This window comes from Oncorhynchus clarkii, chromosome 16 (assembly GCF_045791955.1).
Source record: "Oncorhynchus clarkii lewisi isolate Uvic-CL-2024 chromosome 16, UVic_Ocla_1.0, whole genome shotgun sequence".
Classification (NCBI taxonomy): domain Eukaryota; kingdom Metazoa; phylum Chordata; class Actinopteri; order Salmoniformes; family Salmonidae; genus Oncorhynchus; species Oncorhynchus clarkii.
In genome coordinates this window covers 69,335,549-69,354,975 of record NC_092162.1, presented here as the reverse complement: position 1 = coordinate 69,354,975, position 19,427 = coordinate 69,335,549, and the positions used below count along the sequence as shown (strand labels likewise).

Genomic DNA, 19,427 nt, shown 5'->3' with positions numbered 1-19,427 from the left:
TATGGCTTTTCAGTTTCTTTTATTCCATTGTTCTACGGTAAAGTGTGTTTTTAAATGCAGTTTTAAATAAAGTTTGACTATTTTTGATTTGACCAGACTGGAGAGTCGTCCTCCTCGTATGTAGACGACGAGGAATCTGACCAGACTAGGATCTCGTCCCGGTCTCTGTCCCGCTTCCCGGAGTACGGTGTAGTCGACAACTCTGACCAGGACCTGCGGGGGTACGTGGAGGGTAGCGGAGCCGCCGACTCAAACCCCTCGTCCCCCGGCATTCGACGACGCCACACTCACTATGTTGTGGACTGCAGTGCGGGGACGGAGGTGTACCTGGAGTGTGAAGAGGATTTGAGGCCGCAGCACTCTCAGAGCTACATCGACAGCAGCAGCAGAGCTAACCACTCCCAGGGTCACTTAACCCTGCCTAACCACTCCCAGGGTCACCGAACCCTACAGCAGTATGTGGAGTTTGTTGCTGCAGATTCAGAGCAGCCCGGTTGTTCCAACTACCAGGATCAGGAAGGGCAAAGGGAGGACCCAAACAAGAGCCCAGACCAGAACCAGGACCCAGACCAGCCACAGCACTCTGACCAGCAGCAGCCCCAGCACTCCCACTACATGGAGACCACCAGCAGCAGCACTGGCCCAGAGGCCTCCCCGGGGTGGTACACTGGGATAGGGGAGGGAGGCGAGGGCTCCTCCACAGACCACCACCACCCCCAGGCAGACACTGTGGGATCAGTCCACCACCACCCCCAGGCAGACACTGTGGGATCAGGCACAGACCACCACCCCCAGGCAGACACTGTGGGATCAGTCCACCACCACCACCCCCAGGCAGACACTGTGGGATCAGTCCACCACCACCCCCAGGCAGACACAGCGGGCTCAGCAGAGGCTATGGAGTGCACAGAGAGCCAGCCTGGCCCTTACATCAGCAGCAGTGGGACCTACTCCTCCCGCCCGGAGCCTGAGGTTGAGGGGGCCCCTGAGCCTCAGTGGTCCCCCAGTCTGGGGAGGCATTTCAGGGGAGAGGAGGGTGGCGTGGTGGGGGGGTCTAGAACTTCAGCTGTGGAGGCGGGGGCTGGAAGAGGACCAGGGGTCACCGTCCCCCACACCATGGCTGAACTGGAGGAGATGATGGAGGTGGTGATCGTTCAGCAGTTCAAATGCAAGATGTGTCCCTACAAAAGCGTCTCCAAAGACACCCTCATCAACCACATGAGAGACAGGCACTTCAAACCCGCAGGTACAGTAGCCCCATCCCATCTAGAGAGAACTGAGAGACATGCACTTCAAACCCACAGGTACAGTAGCCCCATCCCATCTAGAGAGAACTGAGAGACAGGCACTTCAAACCCGCAGGTACAGTAGCCCCATCCCATCTAGAGAGAACTGAGGGAAGAAAGACACATAAACATACAGTACAGGAGGCAGCCATCTAAATCTAAATGAATCACTAGTATTGATCCTCAGTTTAGACCTAGACACATCTGAGGGCAGAAACTGAATTCAAATGGAATCAAACTTTATTCATCCTCAATTGAAACAATTAGATGAAAACTATTTATCCTCAGCTGAATTAATTAGGTTACAACTTTTATCCCCCTGGGGAAAATAGACTAATACAACCCTTTTATCATTTACCGAACGTGCGCTCTGCCAACGAGGCCTGTATGGAATATGATCAAATAAAACGAGAGTGCTTTATTAACTCCTAAACTGAGGTTCTGTGCTCCAATAGAAACTAAAAGGAATATTCCTAAATCAATCCCCAAAGGTAACAATTGGATTTGATTGAGCTGATTTGATAGTCCTGTATGGAATACAATGATCTGATTGGTGGTGTGCTGTGTGACTTCCAGGTGGCCCCCCTCCTAAGAAGCGTGGTCGGCCCAGGCGTAGTGATACGTTGGCCCGTCAGCAGGCTGAGGTGAAACCAGAGCCACAGCCTGAGGAGCCAGAGGACGAAGACATCGTAGATGCTGGGGCCATCCATGACTCTGAGGGTACGTTGAGATCCATGTCAAGTTTTTAAAAAATATATATAAGCACTTGTCACATGAAGCCGATAGTCGGTCGGTCAGCTGGGCAGTCGGTCGGTCAGCTGGGCGGTCGGTCGGTCAGCTGGGCGGTCGGTCGGTCAGCTGGGCGGTCGGTCGGTCAGCTGGGCGGTCGGTCGGTCAGCTGGGCGGTCGGTCGGTCAGCTGGGCGGTCGGTCGGTCAGCTGGGCGGTCAGTCGGTCAGCTGGGCGGTCGGTCGGTCAGCTGGGCGGTCGGTCGGTCAGCTGGGCGGTTGGACGGTCGGTCAGTTAGCCCATTAGCCAGGCGGTTAGCCGGTCAATCGGCCGGTCAGCTGGGCAGTCGGTCAGTCAGTCGGTTGGTTACTTGGGTGTAGCGGCTAGTGGTCGATTTGGGATTCACACACTCACTCTCTCCCTCTTTTCTCTCCAGAGGACAGTGACTATAACCCAGCAGATGAGGATTGTAGGGGCAGACAGCCTGCCCTGCTGAGACAACCTGCCCCTCCTCCCTGCTCCTCCACAGACCGCCCCCGACGCAGGGTGGGTCGCCCCAGGAAGTTCACCTACACAGAGGGCAGCTACAACTGCAAGGGTGGGTACTACTGTAGGAACAATACACTCACCATGCTCACATTCACTGAACAAATACTCAGCTGTTTCTGCCCGTCTTCTCAATTTTTAAATGAAGGCCTTTTCCAAAGATCACCGCAAGAAGACAATTGTGTGCTGTTTTCATTCACTAAGCTGTTATTGAATAGGTTTCTTATCCCTGCTCTGCATTTTCCTTGTTTCGGCTGAGTGCAGAAGCTGAGGGTGCATTCAAGCAGCGTATCGAGAGTGTGGACCCTCAAGGCTCCGAGGAAGCCAGTTCCTCAGGCCTGGGAAACGGACCAGATTCCTTGGCCAATGGAAAAGCAGTGGAAGCCGGCATCAGCCAGTCAGACTCTGAGAACAAAGACCCGTCACCCAATGGGAGGCCGGAGGAGGCAGAGTTTTTCCCCAGGAAACGAGGTCGACCCTCCAAGAGGTTTCTCCGCAAGAAATGCAAGAAGTACATGAAGTAAGTCTCATTGTTACTGACACCTGAAACGAGCTACTGTATCTCTGAATACCTGTATCGTACTGTCCTGAACTGTACTGGGATAGCCTGGATTTTAACATTTTACATTGTCCCTTCCAGCAACTATGGTGGTTGCGTACGGCACAGATCTGTACTGTTGGAAAGGATATTACATGATGTAGCCGCATACCGAGATCTTCTAACTAAATACCTTCACTCCCCCTGCCGGTGTGTATCGCCAGATATTACACATCTCTGAAGCCCCTCCTGAGGCCTCACAACTGTTGGATTTGTGGCTCTCGCTTCCTGTCCCAGGATGACTTGAGGTTCCATGTAGACTCTCACCAAGGAAACGACCCAGAGTGCTTCAAGTGCCTGCAGTGTAACTACCGTTGCAAACGCTGGTCCTCGCTCAAGGTGAGTGGGGCCCGGGGGCATACAGTCCAATCAGTCAGTCAAATGTATATAGCCTTCATTACAGCATCATCTTTATTGCAAGTGAATTACACTGCTTTTTTTTAAATCATTGAGTCAGTCTTCAGTTTTTCTCTTGTATCTCAGGCCTGGTCTGTTCCATGTACTGTCTGTAATAACCACAGTGGAATGGTAAGTGCCTGTTTTCTCTGCTGTGTTAAACAGGAACACATGTTTAACCACCAGGGGAACAAGCCCTTTAAGTGTGAGGAGTGTGACTACAGCAGTGTGTATAAGAAGGACGTCATTAGACACTCTGCAATACACAACAAGGACAAGTATGTACACACACACACACAGGACGTTATCATACACTCAGCAGTATGTAACCAGGAGCAGTATGTTCTCTCCTGACACCATGTGTGGGACATTCACATGTGAGCGTCATACAACTTACATCACCAGACCAAAATGGCACATTAACCTTTATTGTTTGGGTTTTTTTTAAGCTGGAGACCGATCAAAGCTTAATCGATTTGAATTAATCAATCAAATAATTTGATCCAGTAACTTATTTTTTCCTCCTTTCACAGGAAAACAAAGTCTGAGTCTGTAAGTATTTTCACCTTTATTAAATCTATAAAATGTTGAGTTACTATAGTTGACTACCCTAGATAGACTTTTTCTATCCAGGTCATGCCATGTAAAAACATGTTATAAACCTAGTGCCATATCTTGTTTTTATGCCACAGCAGGTTTATGAAATATGTATTAAAGGTTTTAAACCCAGTAAGATATCTTGTTTTTTTTTTATCCCATAGCAGTCGTATGGTCTGCCTGTACAAGCCAGATGTATTTGCACAGGTCTGTCTGACTCTCAGCAGGTACCTAAAGGTGTTGTCGTTCCCGTGTCCAGTGTGGTCTGTCTGACTCTCAGCAGGTATCTAAGGTGTTGTCGTTCCCGTGTCCAGTGTGCCATAGAGTCTACCCCATGCAGAAGAGACTCACTCAGCACATGAAGACACACAGTGCTGAGAAACCACACATGTGTGACAAGGTAACATCTGACCTTGATTAACAATTCCAATAATCCACTCAAGTCAATCAGGGTTCTAGTTTTTAATCTTCTGATTTTATTTGAAATCTTTATAAATATCTTTGTTTTGACTTCCCAGTGTGGGAAGTCCTTCAAGAAGAGATATACGTTCAAGATGCATCTCCTCACACACATCCAGAGTGTTGACAACAGCCGGTCAGTACAGGAAGTAGCGCAATTTTCATTGGGCCTCTCAGCAGAACAGAGCATCTCAGCAGAACATACACATAGTCAGTCCTGTGACACCAGGGTGGTATTCATTACACACTGTAGCAATTTGCACTGTGAAGTTCAGTTAGTACCTCCCTGTTTTCAAAATGTTTTCTCCTTATCATACGCTGCAGTGTTAATACCCTCTAACTTGTCTAATGTGTCTGTCTACCAGGTTCAAGTGTGAGTTCTGTGACTATGACTGTGACAACAAGAAGCTCCTGCTCAACCACCAGCTGTCCCACGCCAACGACCGGCCCTTTAAATGTGACTACTGTAAATACTCAACCTCTAAAGAGGACTTCCTGGTCTCTCACCTGGCCATCAAACACACAGGTGAGTTCTACACCTAATCCCGACTCTTAAAAACCCTGTCAGTCCCGAGACCCCAAGTCATTTATGACTTCCATTGATCTGCATGTCCAGCCCTTAATATATATCCTCACAATGACGTGTTTTATCAGGACAACCAGAGCTAGCTACAAAACAATTTGACATAAACAGTAGGGCTGACCCCAATTAGTCCACTGGTCGATTGTTTGATCGATACGTTATTTTGTCGACCATCATTTTGTATATATTATTATTATTATTATTATTATTATTTTTTTTTTTACGGCACACAAGATTGTTTTATTCGCGCCCATGTCAGTGAACTAATCCATGGTGGAGGCTTCGGGGACGGCACAATCCAAGAAGAAGAGGATTGTGGATTCACAATGTACTTCACTCTCCAGAATGGGCTCTCTCCCGACCAATTTGTGCACGTTCATTGTTTCATAACTTAATGTGTGAATTGTTTGCTTTTGATTGTTCGTGTCTATCAATTCTCCATTACATATATCACCAGTAGTATATTTACTGTTAATTCCTATAAATTCTAATCTACAATGTTTGTTTGATTACGTTAATGTCTTGTTAATGCATTCAAGGTATTATTATTCCAGTCTTTTATCGTTCTCATTGTCGGAGATGACACGTTTTTCACAGAGCCCACAACTTATGCTACACTTGTTGAGTAAGGACGCACACCTGATTACGCATAGCAGTAGGCCTATAGGCTAACCTAGCCTGCGTGCAAATCTTGGCATATAAATGTGCCCTGATAGTATTTCTGATTGGTCTAACGTATCTCCACTAATGAGCTGTGGAGCTTCTCAAAAGTCATGTTTTCTTCATCTCAAACAGCAAGCAAACAAAGTCTGTTTTTACATCACATTGAGAATGACAATACTTCCTCAATGTATTAGAAAAATCTTTCCATCTCTCTCTCCCCCTGTCGATAACCACTCAGCGTGAAAAGGGGGGTAAATGTTGTGCTCTGAGGCAGTGGAAACGTCATAAAATAGACCTACCTGATTACTTCTTATCTTTTGCTCAAATAGTCTACAGCTGTGTCTGTCCTGAGCTCACTGGCACAGGAAATGCTGAAGGCCCAGAATATTTTATACAATGTTGTACGTTTGCTAGTGAGAGCTTTGAGCCAGACCCAAGTTAAGAGTTGATACAATGTTTTAAGTTCGTTGCAGACAGGCCATACGCAGCCAATGTAATTTATAGGATATTTATTTTCATCAGGATGTTTTCTACCTGTAGGCTGCACTGTTTTACATTATTTCTTTTGGGGGGGGGGCTTTATAAGGCTATTTTTTTACATAGTTGGCAATGCAATAAAAGTTACTTTTCTAGGTTATACATTTTGATTGACCACCCAACAATGATTTTCAGATACGAAGATGTTATTATAAATTAAATGAAACTGTTCCAGGACAATGTGCATATGTAAACCATAAATGGTCATTCCACATGAGAAAGGTTGCAGACTCCTCATGTAGCCTATTACCTGCAACTTCAGGAGAGAGTAACGGCCGAATCTGCCAAAGCCAGTAGGAGCAGGAGGGTGACAACCGGGTCGGGTTAAATTGTTTTTCTTCTGATTATCTTGCTCTCTGGCTCCCTCTTGAGTCATTTGTCTTATTTCATCGAACAGTGCATTTAAACCCTCAGACAAGCTCAATGCATACATGGTTTATTTTCTTAACACATAGACATACCCTATGTATGGAAAAATACACGTTTTAAATTTCTACCAATCGGTTGGATCGAAAGAACAGACGACTTTTGATCGACCAAGTCATTTTTAGTCATGGACAGCCCTAATAAACAGTTGCTTTCAAATGTCAATTTTTTTTATTTTTTTTTTTTACTCTAAAGGGAAAAACCTATTTATATGAATGCTGTAAGTACATAAATTGTTTGCTCAGTAGGAAATTAAATCTTAACTAGTCAGTGACAACAACTGTGTGGAGTTTGTGACAGCAACTATGTGAGTTTATTATAGACACTATGTCCATGAGATTTCTTATGATCTTCTTTGTAGAAGAGCCCCTTTACCGTCTAACAGCTCGGTAGCTTGTGAGCGTCATATAACATGTTACATGTGCGTGTTTGACTCTCAGCCATTTTTGTATAAAAAAAAAAAAGACAGCGCCGGGCCCCTTCGGGTTCCGCCCTTGGCTCTCACAAACACCTCTCTAGCTCATCCTCCGTTTAATCACACAGATTAATGGTACAAACGGATGCGGAAGAATTATACAAATCCTATGGTACAAGCCACACTGTTTAAAAGGGGTTAGAAGTCCAAATTGCACCTGCGTTGCAGTGGGACTCATTTGGGTTTAAACCCTTTTTAAATGTGAGTACTGTAAATACTCCACTTCTAAAGAGAACTTCCATGTCTCTCACCTGGCCATCAAACACATACGTGAGTTACTGTAATGTCACTATGATCTTCTCCATCCCAATCAGTTTAGTTCACTAGCTATTACAAGGGTTTACCACTCAACCTCTGGAGACAAACACACCCTTGAGGGGTTGGTAGCACAAGGCCAGGTTCACTCTCCACCAGTCCACCTACCCCCCCCCCCAAAAAAAACCCAGGGATATGAACCAGTGACCCTTCATTCAATGGCTCTCTAACCTCTCTAGGATATCTGCCGCCCCTATTCAGCTCTTCGAGGTGTTGAGTAACTAGGAGCAGAAGCATTTAGGATCACTGCCTTCCTTTCACCCTCTAGGAGAAAAGCCGTTCTCCTGTGAGATGTGCCACTTCATGACGAAGCACCGTAAGAACCTGGGTCTGCACGTCCAGTGTCGCCACCCGGAGGCGTTTGAGGAGTGGAGCGCTACGCACCCTGAGGAGCCCGTCAGGCGGAGAAGGAGACCCTTCTTCACCCAGAAACAGATAGAGGAACTCAAACAGCAACACGACGACACAGCGAGCCTACAGAACACTATAGTACGCCTGGGGAAGAGATATATTGTACTTTAAATATCTAAATGCCTCTAAATACAGAGATGAACAGGAGTTTGTGGGTCTTCTAAGGGAAGAAGAGTAGAAGCTAGTAACTTGGAATGAATAATATCTAATGGATAGTTTTTGGATAGGGAATGTTTGACTGTTTTTCCCCCCACGTGTTAGGTAGCAGTGGATTCTGACACACTACAAGCCATGCAGACAATGCAGAACGCCTCAGTCTCCCAAGATGCAATGGGAAACACCACCATCACTTACGAACAGGGTCAGTTATTTTTCGTCTTCATTCCTCCAATATTCTTTCTTCCTCCTTCAGTGACCAACTTCCCCACCAAGGACAGATTAACAGACTCTTTCGTATGGCCTAAGATCTCTACCAAGCCCAATAGTAATGTTTTATAATGCATTTGAAAGCATGACACAATATCTTAATCTCTTTCCATCTTGACAGCCGGGAATTCGTACCTGTCAGCCCAGAATGCTCTGGATCTGCTGTTGAATATGAGCAACGCCAGACAGTTGGTGGAAAACTCACTACAGGTACTGGCTGGTTCACACATTGGCTCTTTGAGTAGACCTCTGGCGTTTTACTGACCTACGTAATGATTCCTACAGGACTGCTACACAGCTCTGCGTGATTGGGACAGACTAGGTTGTGTATTGGATGAGCAGTCTGCCTGTGTGTACTCCTCAGGTACAGATGTTGAAATCATCGGACTCAGAGGCTCTAAAAGCGGGCTCCTGGACAGCGGTTACCTCGGCGACCGGGGGAGCCCAAAAGGTTTATTTGATTTAAATTTATTTGAGGCTGGTGTAGTGTAATGTTTCTTTTTAAAGGATAATTTTTTGGCTTATTTACAACCAGATCTCAATCTGTATGTAAATTGCATGTTATAGAAGGGTCCAGACACAATTTCGTACGCACACTTAGGAGGTTAGTACTGTATATATGTGCTTTAGGAAGCGTCATTACCCGGTAGAGCAGAATTTCTTAATCCTGGTCCTGGGTAACCAAAGGGATGCAAGTTTTTAGTCGTTGCCTTAGCACTCACACACCTGATTGGAATCAAAGGCTTGGCGATGAGTTGATTATTTGAATCAAGTGTCTGAGTAGAAGGGCAAAAGCAACAAAGATGGCCGCTTTGGGTCTCCAGGATTAAAGGAGAAATGTGTTTTTTCTTTTTTTTAACCAAATTTCACTTTGCATTTGAAGAGTCCAGACACTTATTTTTTCTTTTTTCGATTTCAATTTTTTTTTTTTAAATCAATTTACCCCAGCCAGCGATTAAATTCCCTCATCCTTGTTGTGCAGTATGGGGTCTCTGAAAAAAACACTATCGAGAGCTTTTCCTTTTCTAAAAGGATGTGTTTCAGAGTCGCCCCCCCCCCCCCCCCCCCCCCCGTACTGCACAACGAGGATAATAACGCACCTAAAGCACATACAGTACCAGCCCCCCTAGTGTGAGCACTAATCCCAATCACACCACTGTCCTGCATTTATTTTTCTCTCCGTCTCCCCGCTTATTTTTAATGATATCCCTGGCTAAATAAAAATTTTAAAGTATTTTTTTTTAAGTAAAAAGTATAGTCCTTTTCATTTCTGCTGTGGTCCTTTTAGGTTGTGACGTTCCACATGTCTGAGAATGGGGAGACCCTGGTGCAAGAGGTCCAGGAGGTCTATGAGGCTGGGACCAATGAGAATGGAGAGATTACTCAGCTAGCCATCCAGGCCTATGAGGGGGCAGAGGGCTTCAGTGTGGTGGAACAGATGGAACAAAGCACTGGACCTGGATACAGGTACTGTAGAACCTGGCCTCACCTGGCCAACACGGCACTGGCCATTAGCTAATGAGCGACATTCTGTCTGATCTGCTATACGATTTGCATTTCTTGACGATATTTTAACATGATTTTCGAAGCCCTGTAATAAGCTTCTTCTCCCATTACAAAAAAGTATCAAACATTTTTGGAGATAAATCAACTTAGTTGACTTCCACTTCAGTGTTCCAATGTGTTTTCAGTAGTGACGTGGGCAGTCCCCAGCCCATGGAGGAAGAGCAGGAGGGAACAAAAACACTCAAAGAGAACAGAGACACCCAGTACTACCTGACCTCTGGTGTGGAGGATGGAGTTCTACAGCAGGTAGAGGTAAGCCAGCCACAGGAATACCACATATCGTAGCAGGGGGTGTTACAGAACAATTTTTACAGGAATACCACATACTGTAGCAGGGGGTGTTACAGAACAGTTTCTACAGGAATACCACATACTGTAGCAGGGGGTGTTACAGAACAGTTCCTACAGGAATACCACATACTGTAGCAGGGGGTGTTACAGAACAGTTTCTACAGGAATACCACATACTGTAGCAGGGGGTGTTACAGAACAGTTTCTACAGGAATACCACATACTGTAGCAGGGGGTGTTGGAGAACAGTTTCTACAGGAATACCACATACTGTAGCAGGGGGTGTTACAGAACAGTTCCTACAGGAATACCACATACTGTAGCAGGGGGTGTTACAGAACAGTTTCTACACGAATACCACATACTGTAGCAGGGGGTGTTGGAGAACAGTTTCTACAGGAATACCACATACTGTAACAGGGGGTGTTACAGAACAGTTTCTACAGGAATACCACATACTGTAGCAGGGGGTGTTACAGAACAGTTTCTACAGGAATACCACATACTGTAGCAGGGGGTGTTACAGAACAGTTTCTACAGGAATACCACATACTGTAGCAGGGGGTGTTACAGAACAGTTTCTACAGGAATACAGTTCCTGTATCTAAGATGATGTTAATGCTCTGAAACTCTCGGGAAACTCATCCCTGTTCTGTTGAACTGTAGATGTCTGAGAAGGTGATCTGCTGTCTCTTCCTCCATCTCTCTCTCTCTCTCTCTCCCTCTCTTCAGCTAAGCAGTGAAGTCCCCGGTTCCCCCTCCATGGTGGCATCCCCCCAGGACCAGAACCAGCTCAACCCAAAGAGGTTCTCCTGTCGTATCTGCTCAGAGTCGTTCCAGGGCCGCAGTGACATGGAGAACCACAAGAGGGCCCATATTGACCCCTCCACCTTCAAGTGTCCTGACTGTGACTTCACTGCCTCCTCCTGGCCAGACGTCAAGGTGGGTCTTTTATCATTTCTCAGCCAGGGTGTAAATCTCAAAACAATATTTCCTTGATTCCTTGTGCCCTCTCTAGAGGAGGGCTTTGGAAGCGTAGAGGACCCTCCCCTCAGATCTCTGGTCTTCTACACCTGCATTGCTTGCTGATTGGGTTTCTGTACAGCCCTTTGCGACATCAGCTGATGTAAGAAGGACTTTATAAATCAATTTGATTGATGTGATTCTCTACCGTCTGACGTTTTCAGAAGGTGGTGAGGAGAGCACACCCAATAAATTGAGGAAAGAGTTTGAGATGAACCCTTTTAATAAATATGAAGGGACTTTTTTCTTTGCCCCCAAAAAATGTTTTTGGTATTGAAAGGCATCATTGACCCCTAGTAGCGAATTAGTTTGTCTCTATCCTAAGCATGCTATCATTTGGTTATCAATGTACCATTCCTTTCCCAGACGCACATGGGCATGCATACCTACCTGCGGCCTCACAAGTGCCCCAGCTGCAGCTTTGCCTCCAAAAACAGGAAGGACCTGAGGAGACACATGATGACGCATACCAACGAGAAGCCCTTCACCTGCAAGATCTGTGGACAGAGGTAATTCAACCAATTAGGGCGTCTTGAGGCTGTGAGAATAAACTTTGTTATGAAGTGTTTGGGATTGGTGACGCCAGCTTAGAATGTTTTTTGTTGTTGTACAGAATATGTTTTGAAAGCACCTTAGGTAACCATTCTGGTCTGTCCCACCGATCAGGTTTAATCGTAACGGCCACCTCAAGTTCCATTTGGAGCGACTCCACAGCCAGGACCCTCCGGCAAAGAAGATCCATTCTGGAGGAGGCTCCCAGCAACAGGCCTTTATAGTCAGCGATGACGAGGAGGCTCTCGCCATGCTACAGTGTAAGGAACACACACACGTTTACACCAACTTGTAGGTAATTTCGCTGGGTGAATAAATCACTGATGTCCTCTATTTCCATCCATACCATTTGGAGGACATTTTTGTTTCAGCTACAGTTTGTTTGAAATGTTAACCACTTGTGTTGTTATTGGCCATTGTCTGAGATGCTGTTGTTTCTCTCTTTGTTACAGCCCTGCAGGCAGGACAGACCATCAGTCCGGAGCAGCTACAGAAGGCCCTGGGTCAGGACCACATTATAGTGTCCCAGGAACAGGGCCTGGAAGACAAGGAGGAGGCCACGTACATCCAGCAGATCACCACAGCGGACGGACAGACGTTACAGTACATAACAGGAGACAACCAGGTGACGTTACAGGAGACAACCAGGTGACGTTACGGTACATGACAGGAGACAACCAGGTGACTTTACAGGAGATAACCAGGTGACGTTACAGGAGATAACCAGGTGACGTTACAGGAGACAACCAGGTGACGTTACAGGAGATAACCAGGTGACGTTGCGGTACATGACAGGAGACAACCAGGTGACGTTACAGGAGATAACCAGGTGACGTTGCGGTACATGACAGGAGACAACCAGGCGACTGAGGTACATGACAGGAGACAACCAGGCGACGTTGCGGTACATGACAGGAGACAACCAGGTGATGTTGCGGTACATGACAGGAGACAACCAGGCGACTGAGGTACATGACAGGAGACAACCAGGCGACGTTGCGGTACATGACAGGAGACAACCAGGTGATGTTGCGGTACATGACAGGAGACAACCAGGCGACTGAGGTACATGACAGGAGACAACCAGGCAACGTTGCGGTACATGACAGGAGATAACCAGGCGACGTTGCGGTACATGACCGGAGATAACCAGGCGACTGAGGTACATGACAGGGGACAACCAGGCGACTGAGGTACATGACAGGGGACAACCAGGCGACTGAGGTACATGACAGGGGACAACCAGGCGACTGAGGTACATGACAGGAGATAACCAGGTGACGTTGCGGTACATGACAGGGGACAACCAGGTGACGTTGCGGTACATGACAGGGGACAACCAGGCGACGTTGCGGTACATGACAGGGGACAACCAGGCGACTGAGGTACATGACAGGGGACAGACAACCAGGCGACTGAGGTACATGACAGGGGACAGACAACCAGGCGACTGAGGTACACGGGGAGCCAGAGATGTACAGCTACTTATAAACTTTTTATATGGATCCATGTAGGTAAACAATGAAGATCTCATCCCCGTCCTCTACCCCGTCAATCCCCCTCACATTTCCAATTAGCAACATAAAGATACTTATAGATAAAATTACTTTCAAGTAGATTTTTTATTTTTATTAAAATTTCAATAAGTTTTACTTTGACTATAAAGAAGTGGGACAGACTGAAGATATTGTGGTAATTCTCCTCCTTCACCCTCCTGGGGGCTAATTCTCCTCCTTCACCCTTCCGGGGTCTAATTCTTCTCCTTCACCCTCCCGGGGTCTAATTCTCCTCCTTCGCCCTCCTGGGGTCTAATTCTCCTCCTTCGCCCTCCTGGGGTCTAATTCTCCTCCTTCGCCCTCCTGGGGTCTAATTCTCCTCCTTCGCCCTCCTGGGGTCTAATTCTCCCCCTTCGCCCTCCTGGGGTCTAATTCTCCCCCTTCGCCCTCCTGGGGTCTAATTCTCCTCCTTCGCCCTCCTGGGGTCTAATTCTCCCCCTTCGCCCTCCTGGGGTCTAATTCTCCTCCTTCGCCCTCCTGGGGTCTAATTCTCCTCCTTCGCCCTCCTGGGGTCTAATTCTCCTCCTTCGCCCTCCTGGGGTCTAGTTCTCCTCCTTTGCCCTCCTGGGGTCTAGTTCTCCTCCTTCGCCCTCCTGGGGTCTAATTCTCCTCCTTCGCCCTCCTGGGGTCTAATTCTCCTCCTTTGCCCTCCTGGGGTCTAATTCTCCTCCTTCGCCCTCCCGGGGTCTAATTCTCCTCCTTCGCCCTTCCGGGGTCTAATTCTCCTCCTTCGCCCTTCCGGGGTCTAATTCTCCTCCTTCACCCTTCCGGGGTCTAATTCTCCTCCTTCACCCTCCCAGGTCCAGTATGTCATCTCTCAGGATGGAGTCCAACACTTCCTACCCCAGGAGTACGTGGTGCTAGCAGACGGGAACCACATCCAGATGTCAGATGGACAGATCATCCAATATGAGAATGATGGGGCCTTCCTACAGGAGCAACAGGTGAGCGAGAGGATCCCAAAAACACTCCCATCACAAAACAATCAAGCTCCAAAAGAATCACTCCTAGAAATATTCAACCCCCAAAACAGTCGAACCAGAATACTGCTGTGTTTTGGGATAAGGAATTGAAATGTTCCCTGTGACATAGAGTAAGATGGGACGTTAAGTGTTTAACTTCCTTGGCTCTCTTTTCAGATTTCCCTGAGTCATGACAGCCAGATCCAGTATCTTCCCGTCAGTTCAGAACAACAGATAGTCAGTCCTGAACACTTGGAGGTTGCTGAACACACTGCTGTCACCGGTATGATAACACACCGTCTGCTTCAGTCCAGGGCCTGGAGGACAGTAGCATAAAGTATTCCCTGGGAGGTTCAGGAGGGTGTAGGTATTAACAGCGGCAGCAGATAGTCAGTCCTGCACATTTGGAAAATTGGAGGTTGCTGAACACTGCTGTGACTGTTATGTTAACCCACTTTCTGCTTCATAATTTACAGCAGTGTTCCCCAAAGCTCTACTCTACTGTCTTCAACCATTCCACTTACACTGTGTGATCTATGACAGCTGTAGGACACGTGATCAGAGGCAGAATGTGATCTATGACAGTGGTAGGACACCTGATCAGAGGCAGTATGTGATCTATGACAGTGGTAGGACACCTGATCAGAGGCAGTATGTGATGTAGGACACCTGATCAGAGGGAGTATGTGATGTAGGACACCTGATCAGAGGCAGTATGTGATGTAGGACACCTGATCAGAGGCAGTATGTGATCTATGACAGTGGTAGGACACCTGATCAGAGGCAGTATGTGATCTATGACAGTGGTAGGACACCTGATCAGAGGCAGTATGTGATCTATGACAGTGGTAGGACACCTGATCAGAGGCAGTATGTGATCTATGACAGTGGTAGGACACCTGATCAGAGGCAGTGTGATCTATGACAGTGGTAGGACACCTGATCAGAGGCAGTATGTGATCTATGACAGTGGTAGGACACCTGATCAGAGGCAGTGTGATCTATGACAGTGGTAGGACACCTGATCAGAGGCAGTATGTGATGTAAGACACCTGATCAGAGGCAGTATGTGATCTATGACAGTGGTAGGACACCTGATCAGAGGCAGTATGTGATCTATGACAGTGGTAGGACACCTGATCAGAGGCAGTGTGATCTATGACAGTGGTAGGACACCTGATCAGAGGGAGTATGTGATCTATGACAGTGGTAGGACACCTGATCAGAGGCAGTGTGTGATATGACAGTGGTAGGACACCTGATCAGAGGCAGTATGTGATCTATGACAGTGGTAGGACACCTGATCAGAGGCAGTATGTGATCTATGACAGTGGTAGGACACCTGATCAGAGGCAGTATGTGATCTATGACAGTGGTAGGACACCATCAGAGGCAGTGTGATCTATGACAGAGGCAGTATGTGATCTATGACAGTGGTAGGACACCTGATCAGAGGCAGTGTGTGATATGACAGTGGTAGGACACCTGATCAGAGGCAGTATGTGATCTATGACAGTGGTAGGACACCTGATCAGAGGCAGTATGTGATCTATGACAGTGGTAGGACACCTGATCAGAGGCAGTATGTGATCTATGACAGTGGTAGGACACCTGATCAGAGGCAGTATGTGATGTAGGACACCTGATCAGAGGCAGTATGTGATCTATGACAGTGGTAGGACACCTGATCGGAGGCAGTATGTGATCTTTGACAGTGGTAGGACACCTGGCTCACCTTATCAGGGGACTGCAGATGGAAATTAGCTGTTACATTAAACCAGATTTAGCTGTCATTTCTCAATTGTACTGAGACTTGTGTTTTTGTTGTACACTGAGTATACAAAACATTATGAACACCTTCTCTTTCCATGACATAGACTGACCAGGTGAATCCAGGTGAAAGCCATGATCCCTTATTGATGTCACTTGTTAGATCCACTTCAATCAGTGTAGATGAAGGGGAGGAGACGGGTTAAAGAAGGATTTTTTTAAGCCTTGAAACAATTGAGACATGGATTGTGTATGTGTGCTATTCAGAGAGTGAATGGGCAAGACAAATGATTTTAAGTGGCTTTGAACGGGGTATGGTAGTAGGTGACCGGCGCACCGGTTTAAGTGCGTCAAGAACTGCAACGCTGCTGGGTTTTTCACGCACAACAGTTTCCCGTGTGTATCAAGAATGGTCCACCACCCAAAGGACATCCAGCTAATTTAACACAACTGTGGGAAGCATTGGGAGTCAACATGGGCCAGCATCCCTGTGGAACGCTTTCAACACCTTTATAAACAATGTTCCCTACAATTTTTTTTAAGTCACTGAGCAAATTTCAAGTCTGCTGAGCGCTAACTTGAATGGTGTGAAAATGCTGTGCCACTTCCAGTATGCGTTTGCTTTGAACACTGAGGCTGTACCCGCTTTACATTAGTAAAGTAGGCTACTGTGGCTATTTGATCATAATGTAGGGCCTACTAGAATGGCCTACCATCAAAAACAATGGAGAAAATGCATCCCATAACATTTTAACATGGAAATAGCTGTTCTATCATTCAGCCTACAGTAGCAGCCCATGTGTGGTGTTCAATGTCGGACTACATTCCATGAGACGTTTGAAAAAAACATGCAGGACTTGACATTAACCTGTCGATCCACTTGTCCTTCAGACAAGGAAGTGACTGAAAGTGTTGTTGTTTGACGTAAGAAACCGCATTGTTATTCCCATACCATAATTACAGAGAATCAGATAAAGGATGCCTCCCTCTGCCTATTGGCTACTTGGCTTATTCAAGCCTGGGAATTAACGGAAATATATGCATATTAAAACCATTTAAATGTAGACGCTTTTTGACATTGGATATATTTACCATATCATATGGAGACCGAAACATAAACCTTATCATAAGTAGACATAATTGATTAAATCCTTCCAATAGAAAAAATTAAATTTGTTACGAATGTAACTTCAATTAAATGATTTGACTCTTCACATGGGATGATTTCACTGAACAACAAAAGAAAGGGAATATTGAATGAACCCCAATGATCCATCGCATCTCCCAAAAACATGCTCAACATACATCTGTAAAATGATAGTCTAGAAACTAAAGCTTTGGTTGACTTCCTCTCAGGCTTCCATGTCTTCTCCCTGGACCTCCTCAATGTCCACCTCTTGAATATCAGACTCTGAGGCCCCATCTTCACTGTCACTTTCCAACCTTGTTGAGGATGGCTCGTTGAGGATGGCTCGTTGTCAGGCTCAAAAAGCCCCAATTCAACTCTCCTATTGCATAGCCTGTTGTGTGTGTTCCCAAACAAGGACCAAGGAGGCGGCTGATGTTGGTGGGATTTGGCAACAGAGGAAAGAGCCTCAGATCCACAAAGTCCCTTCCACCAGGTTGCTGATGAGATATGTTGACACGACTGCCATATTGCATCTCCATCCCAAGGCACTTACTTGGAACTGTACTTCGCCAGACAGCCAATAACCTTGCCCTGATCCAGGCCAATGTGGCGAGACATGGTAGTGATGACACCATAGGCCTTGTTGATATCTGCACCAGACAGGATGCTCTTGCCAGCATACTGGGGGTCCAACATGTACACTGCAGCGTGTATGGGCTTCAGGCAGAAGTCTTCACGCTTTTTGATGTATTTCAGAACTGTAGTTTCCTCAGCATGGCGCAACAGTGAAGTGGGCAGGGCAGTACGGATTTCTTATCTTACATCTGCAAGCAGAGTGAACATCAGACAGGATGGCATTGTCTCCCTCAATCCGTGCAATGGCTACTGCTATAGGTTTCAGGCTGGTTACCACTCTCTCCCAAAATGCATCACCCAGGAACATCCTCTTGATGGGGCTGTCCATATTGGCAGACTGTGTGATATGGCCATTTCTTGGAGAGACTCCTTCCCCTCCAGGAGACTGTCAAACATGATGACAACACCACCCCAATGGGTGTTGCTGGGCAGCTTCAATGTGGTGCTCTTATTCTTCTCACTTTCCTTGGTGAGGTAGATTGCTGCTATAACTTTATAACCCTTCACATACCTAACCATTTCCTTGGCTCTCTTGTAGAGTGTATCCATTGTTTTCAGTGCCATGCTGTCCTTGAGAAGCAGATTCCATGCATTAGCAGCACAGACAATGGGATGTAATGTTAGGGTAGGAGGACTCCGCTTTAGACCAAGCAGCCTTCATGTTCACAGCATTGTCTGTCACTAGTGCAAATACCTTCTGTGGTCTAAGGTCAATGATGACTGCCTTCAGCTCGTCTGCAATGTAGAGACCGGTGTCTCTGTTGTCCCTTGTGTCTGTCCTCTTGTAGAATACTGGTTGAGGGGTGGAGTCTGCAGTCTGCTTTCTCTATGATTTGCTTGACCTTCAATTGAACTCTGTTGAACTCTGCATCCAGCAAATGAGTAGATAAAGCATCTCTTGTTGGCTGTGAGCATCAGCGGTGAACCAGTTGCATACACAGCTCGAGCAAGACATTCATCAGCATTTCTCTGACTACGTTCCTCCATTGAGTCAAAAAAACTTCTGATTCCAGAAGGGCCATGAGCTGTTGGTATCGATAAGGTGTCTGATTCATCTTTTCACCTCGAATAGAAGTAGAGGTACTTTGGTCAGAGGTTGCTTGTTGTAAGCGCTGAGGGAACTTTATGCACTTGCACAGATGATTCTGCATCTTTGTTGCATTGTTCACATATGATTTGGCACAGTATTTTCAAAAGTACACCGCTTTTCCTTCTACATTAGCTGCAGTGAAATGTGTCCATACGTCAGATAGTGCCCGTTTCCTGTAAAGATTTGAGAAAAATTATTTTTAAAAAAACAAATACAATTCCATGTACAGATAAATAGTTAAGCAGTTAAATTAAACAACTTCTTTGTAAGATAATTGTTTTAAAATGAAACGTATGGAAACAGGTGAATTAACATCAAACCCACATTGTAGCAAAAACTAACTAGCAGAAATTGTTAAGTTAGAAATTATTTAAACACATTTTGCTATAGGCTACTATTTACCAAC

General features: G+C 46.2%; 1 protein-coding gene across 2 annotated transcripts in view; it reads left to right on the top strand.

Moving 5' to 3' along the window:
- Positions 1 to 19,427, top strand: part of LOC139368981 (zinc finger protein 335-like) — a 31,024-nt gene that overhangs the window by 8,217 nt on the left and 3,380 nt on the right. For both annotated transcript variants that reach the window (XM_071108514.1, XM_071108515.1), the window contains 22 exons: positions 97 to 1,246; positions 1,863 to 2,006; positions 2,451 to 2,612; positions 2,825 to 3,080; positions 3,323 to 3,497; positions 3,720 to 3,832; positions 4,088 to 4,106; positions 4,411 to 4,551; positions 4,670 to 4,746; positions 4,976 to 5,136; positions 7,878 to 8,098; positions 8,282 to 8,381; positions 8,568 to 8,656; positions 8,811 to 8,897; positions 9,735 to 9,913; positions 10,138 to 10,264; positions 11,036 to 11,245; positions 11,693 to 11,835; positions 11,993 to 12,138; positions 12,331 to 12,503; positions 14,235 to 14,378; positions 14,574 to 14,679. In XM_071108514.1, coding sequence (XP_070964615.1) covers positions 97 to 1,246; positions 1,863 to 2,006; positions 2,451 to 2,612; positions 2,825 to 3,080; positions 3,323 to 3,497; positions 3,720 to 3,832; positions 4,088 to 4,106; positions 4,411 to 4,551; positions 4,670 to 4,746; positions 4,976 to 5,136; positions 7,878 to 8,098; positions 8,282 to 8,381; positions 8,568 to 8,656; positions 8,811 to 8,897; positions 9,735 to 9,913; positions 10,138 to 10,264; positions 11,036 to 11,245; positions 11,693 to 11,835; positions 11,993 to 12,138; positions 12,331 to 12,503; positions 14,235 to 14,378; positions 14,574 to 14,679 — 4,123 coding nt within the window. The remainder of the gene's footprint in view (positions 1 to 96; positions 1,247 to 1,862; positions 2,007 to 2,450; positions 2,613 to 2,824; positions 3,081 to 3,322; positions 3,498 to 3,719; positions 3,833 to 4,087; positions 4,107 to 4,410; positions 4,552 to 4,669; positions 4,747 to 4,975; positions 5,137 to 7,877; positions 8,099 to 8,281; positions 8,382 to 8,567; positions 8,657 to 8,810; positions 8,898 to 9,734; positions 9,914 to 10,137; positions 10,265 to 11,035; positions 11,246 to 11,692; positions 11,836 to 11,992; positions 12,139 to 12,330; positions 12,504 to 14,234; positions 14,379 to 14,573; positions 14,680 to 19,427) is intronic.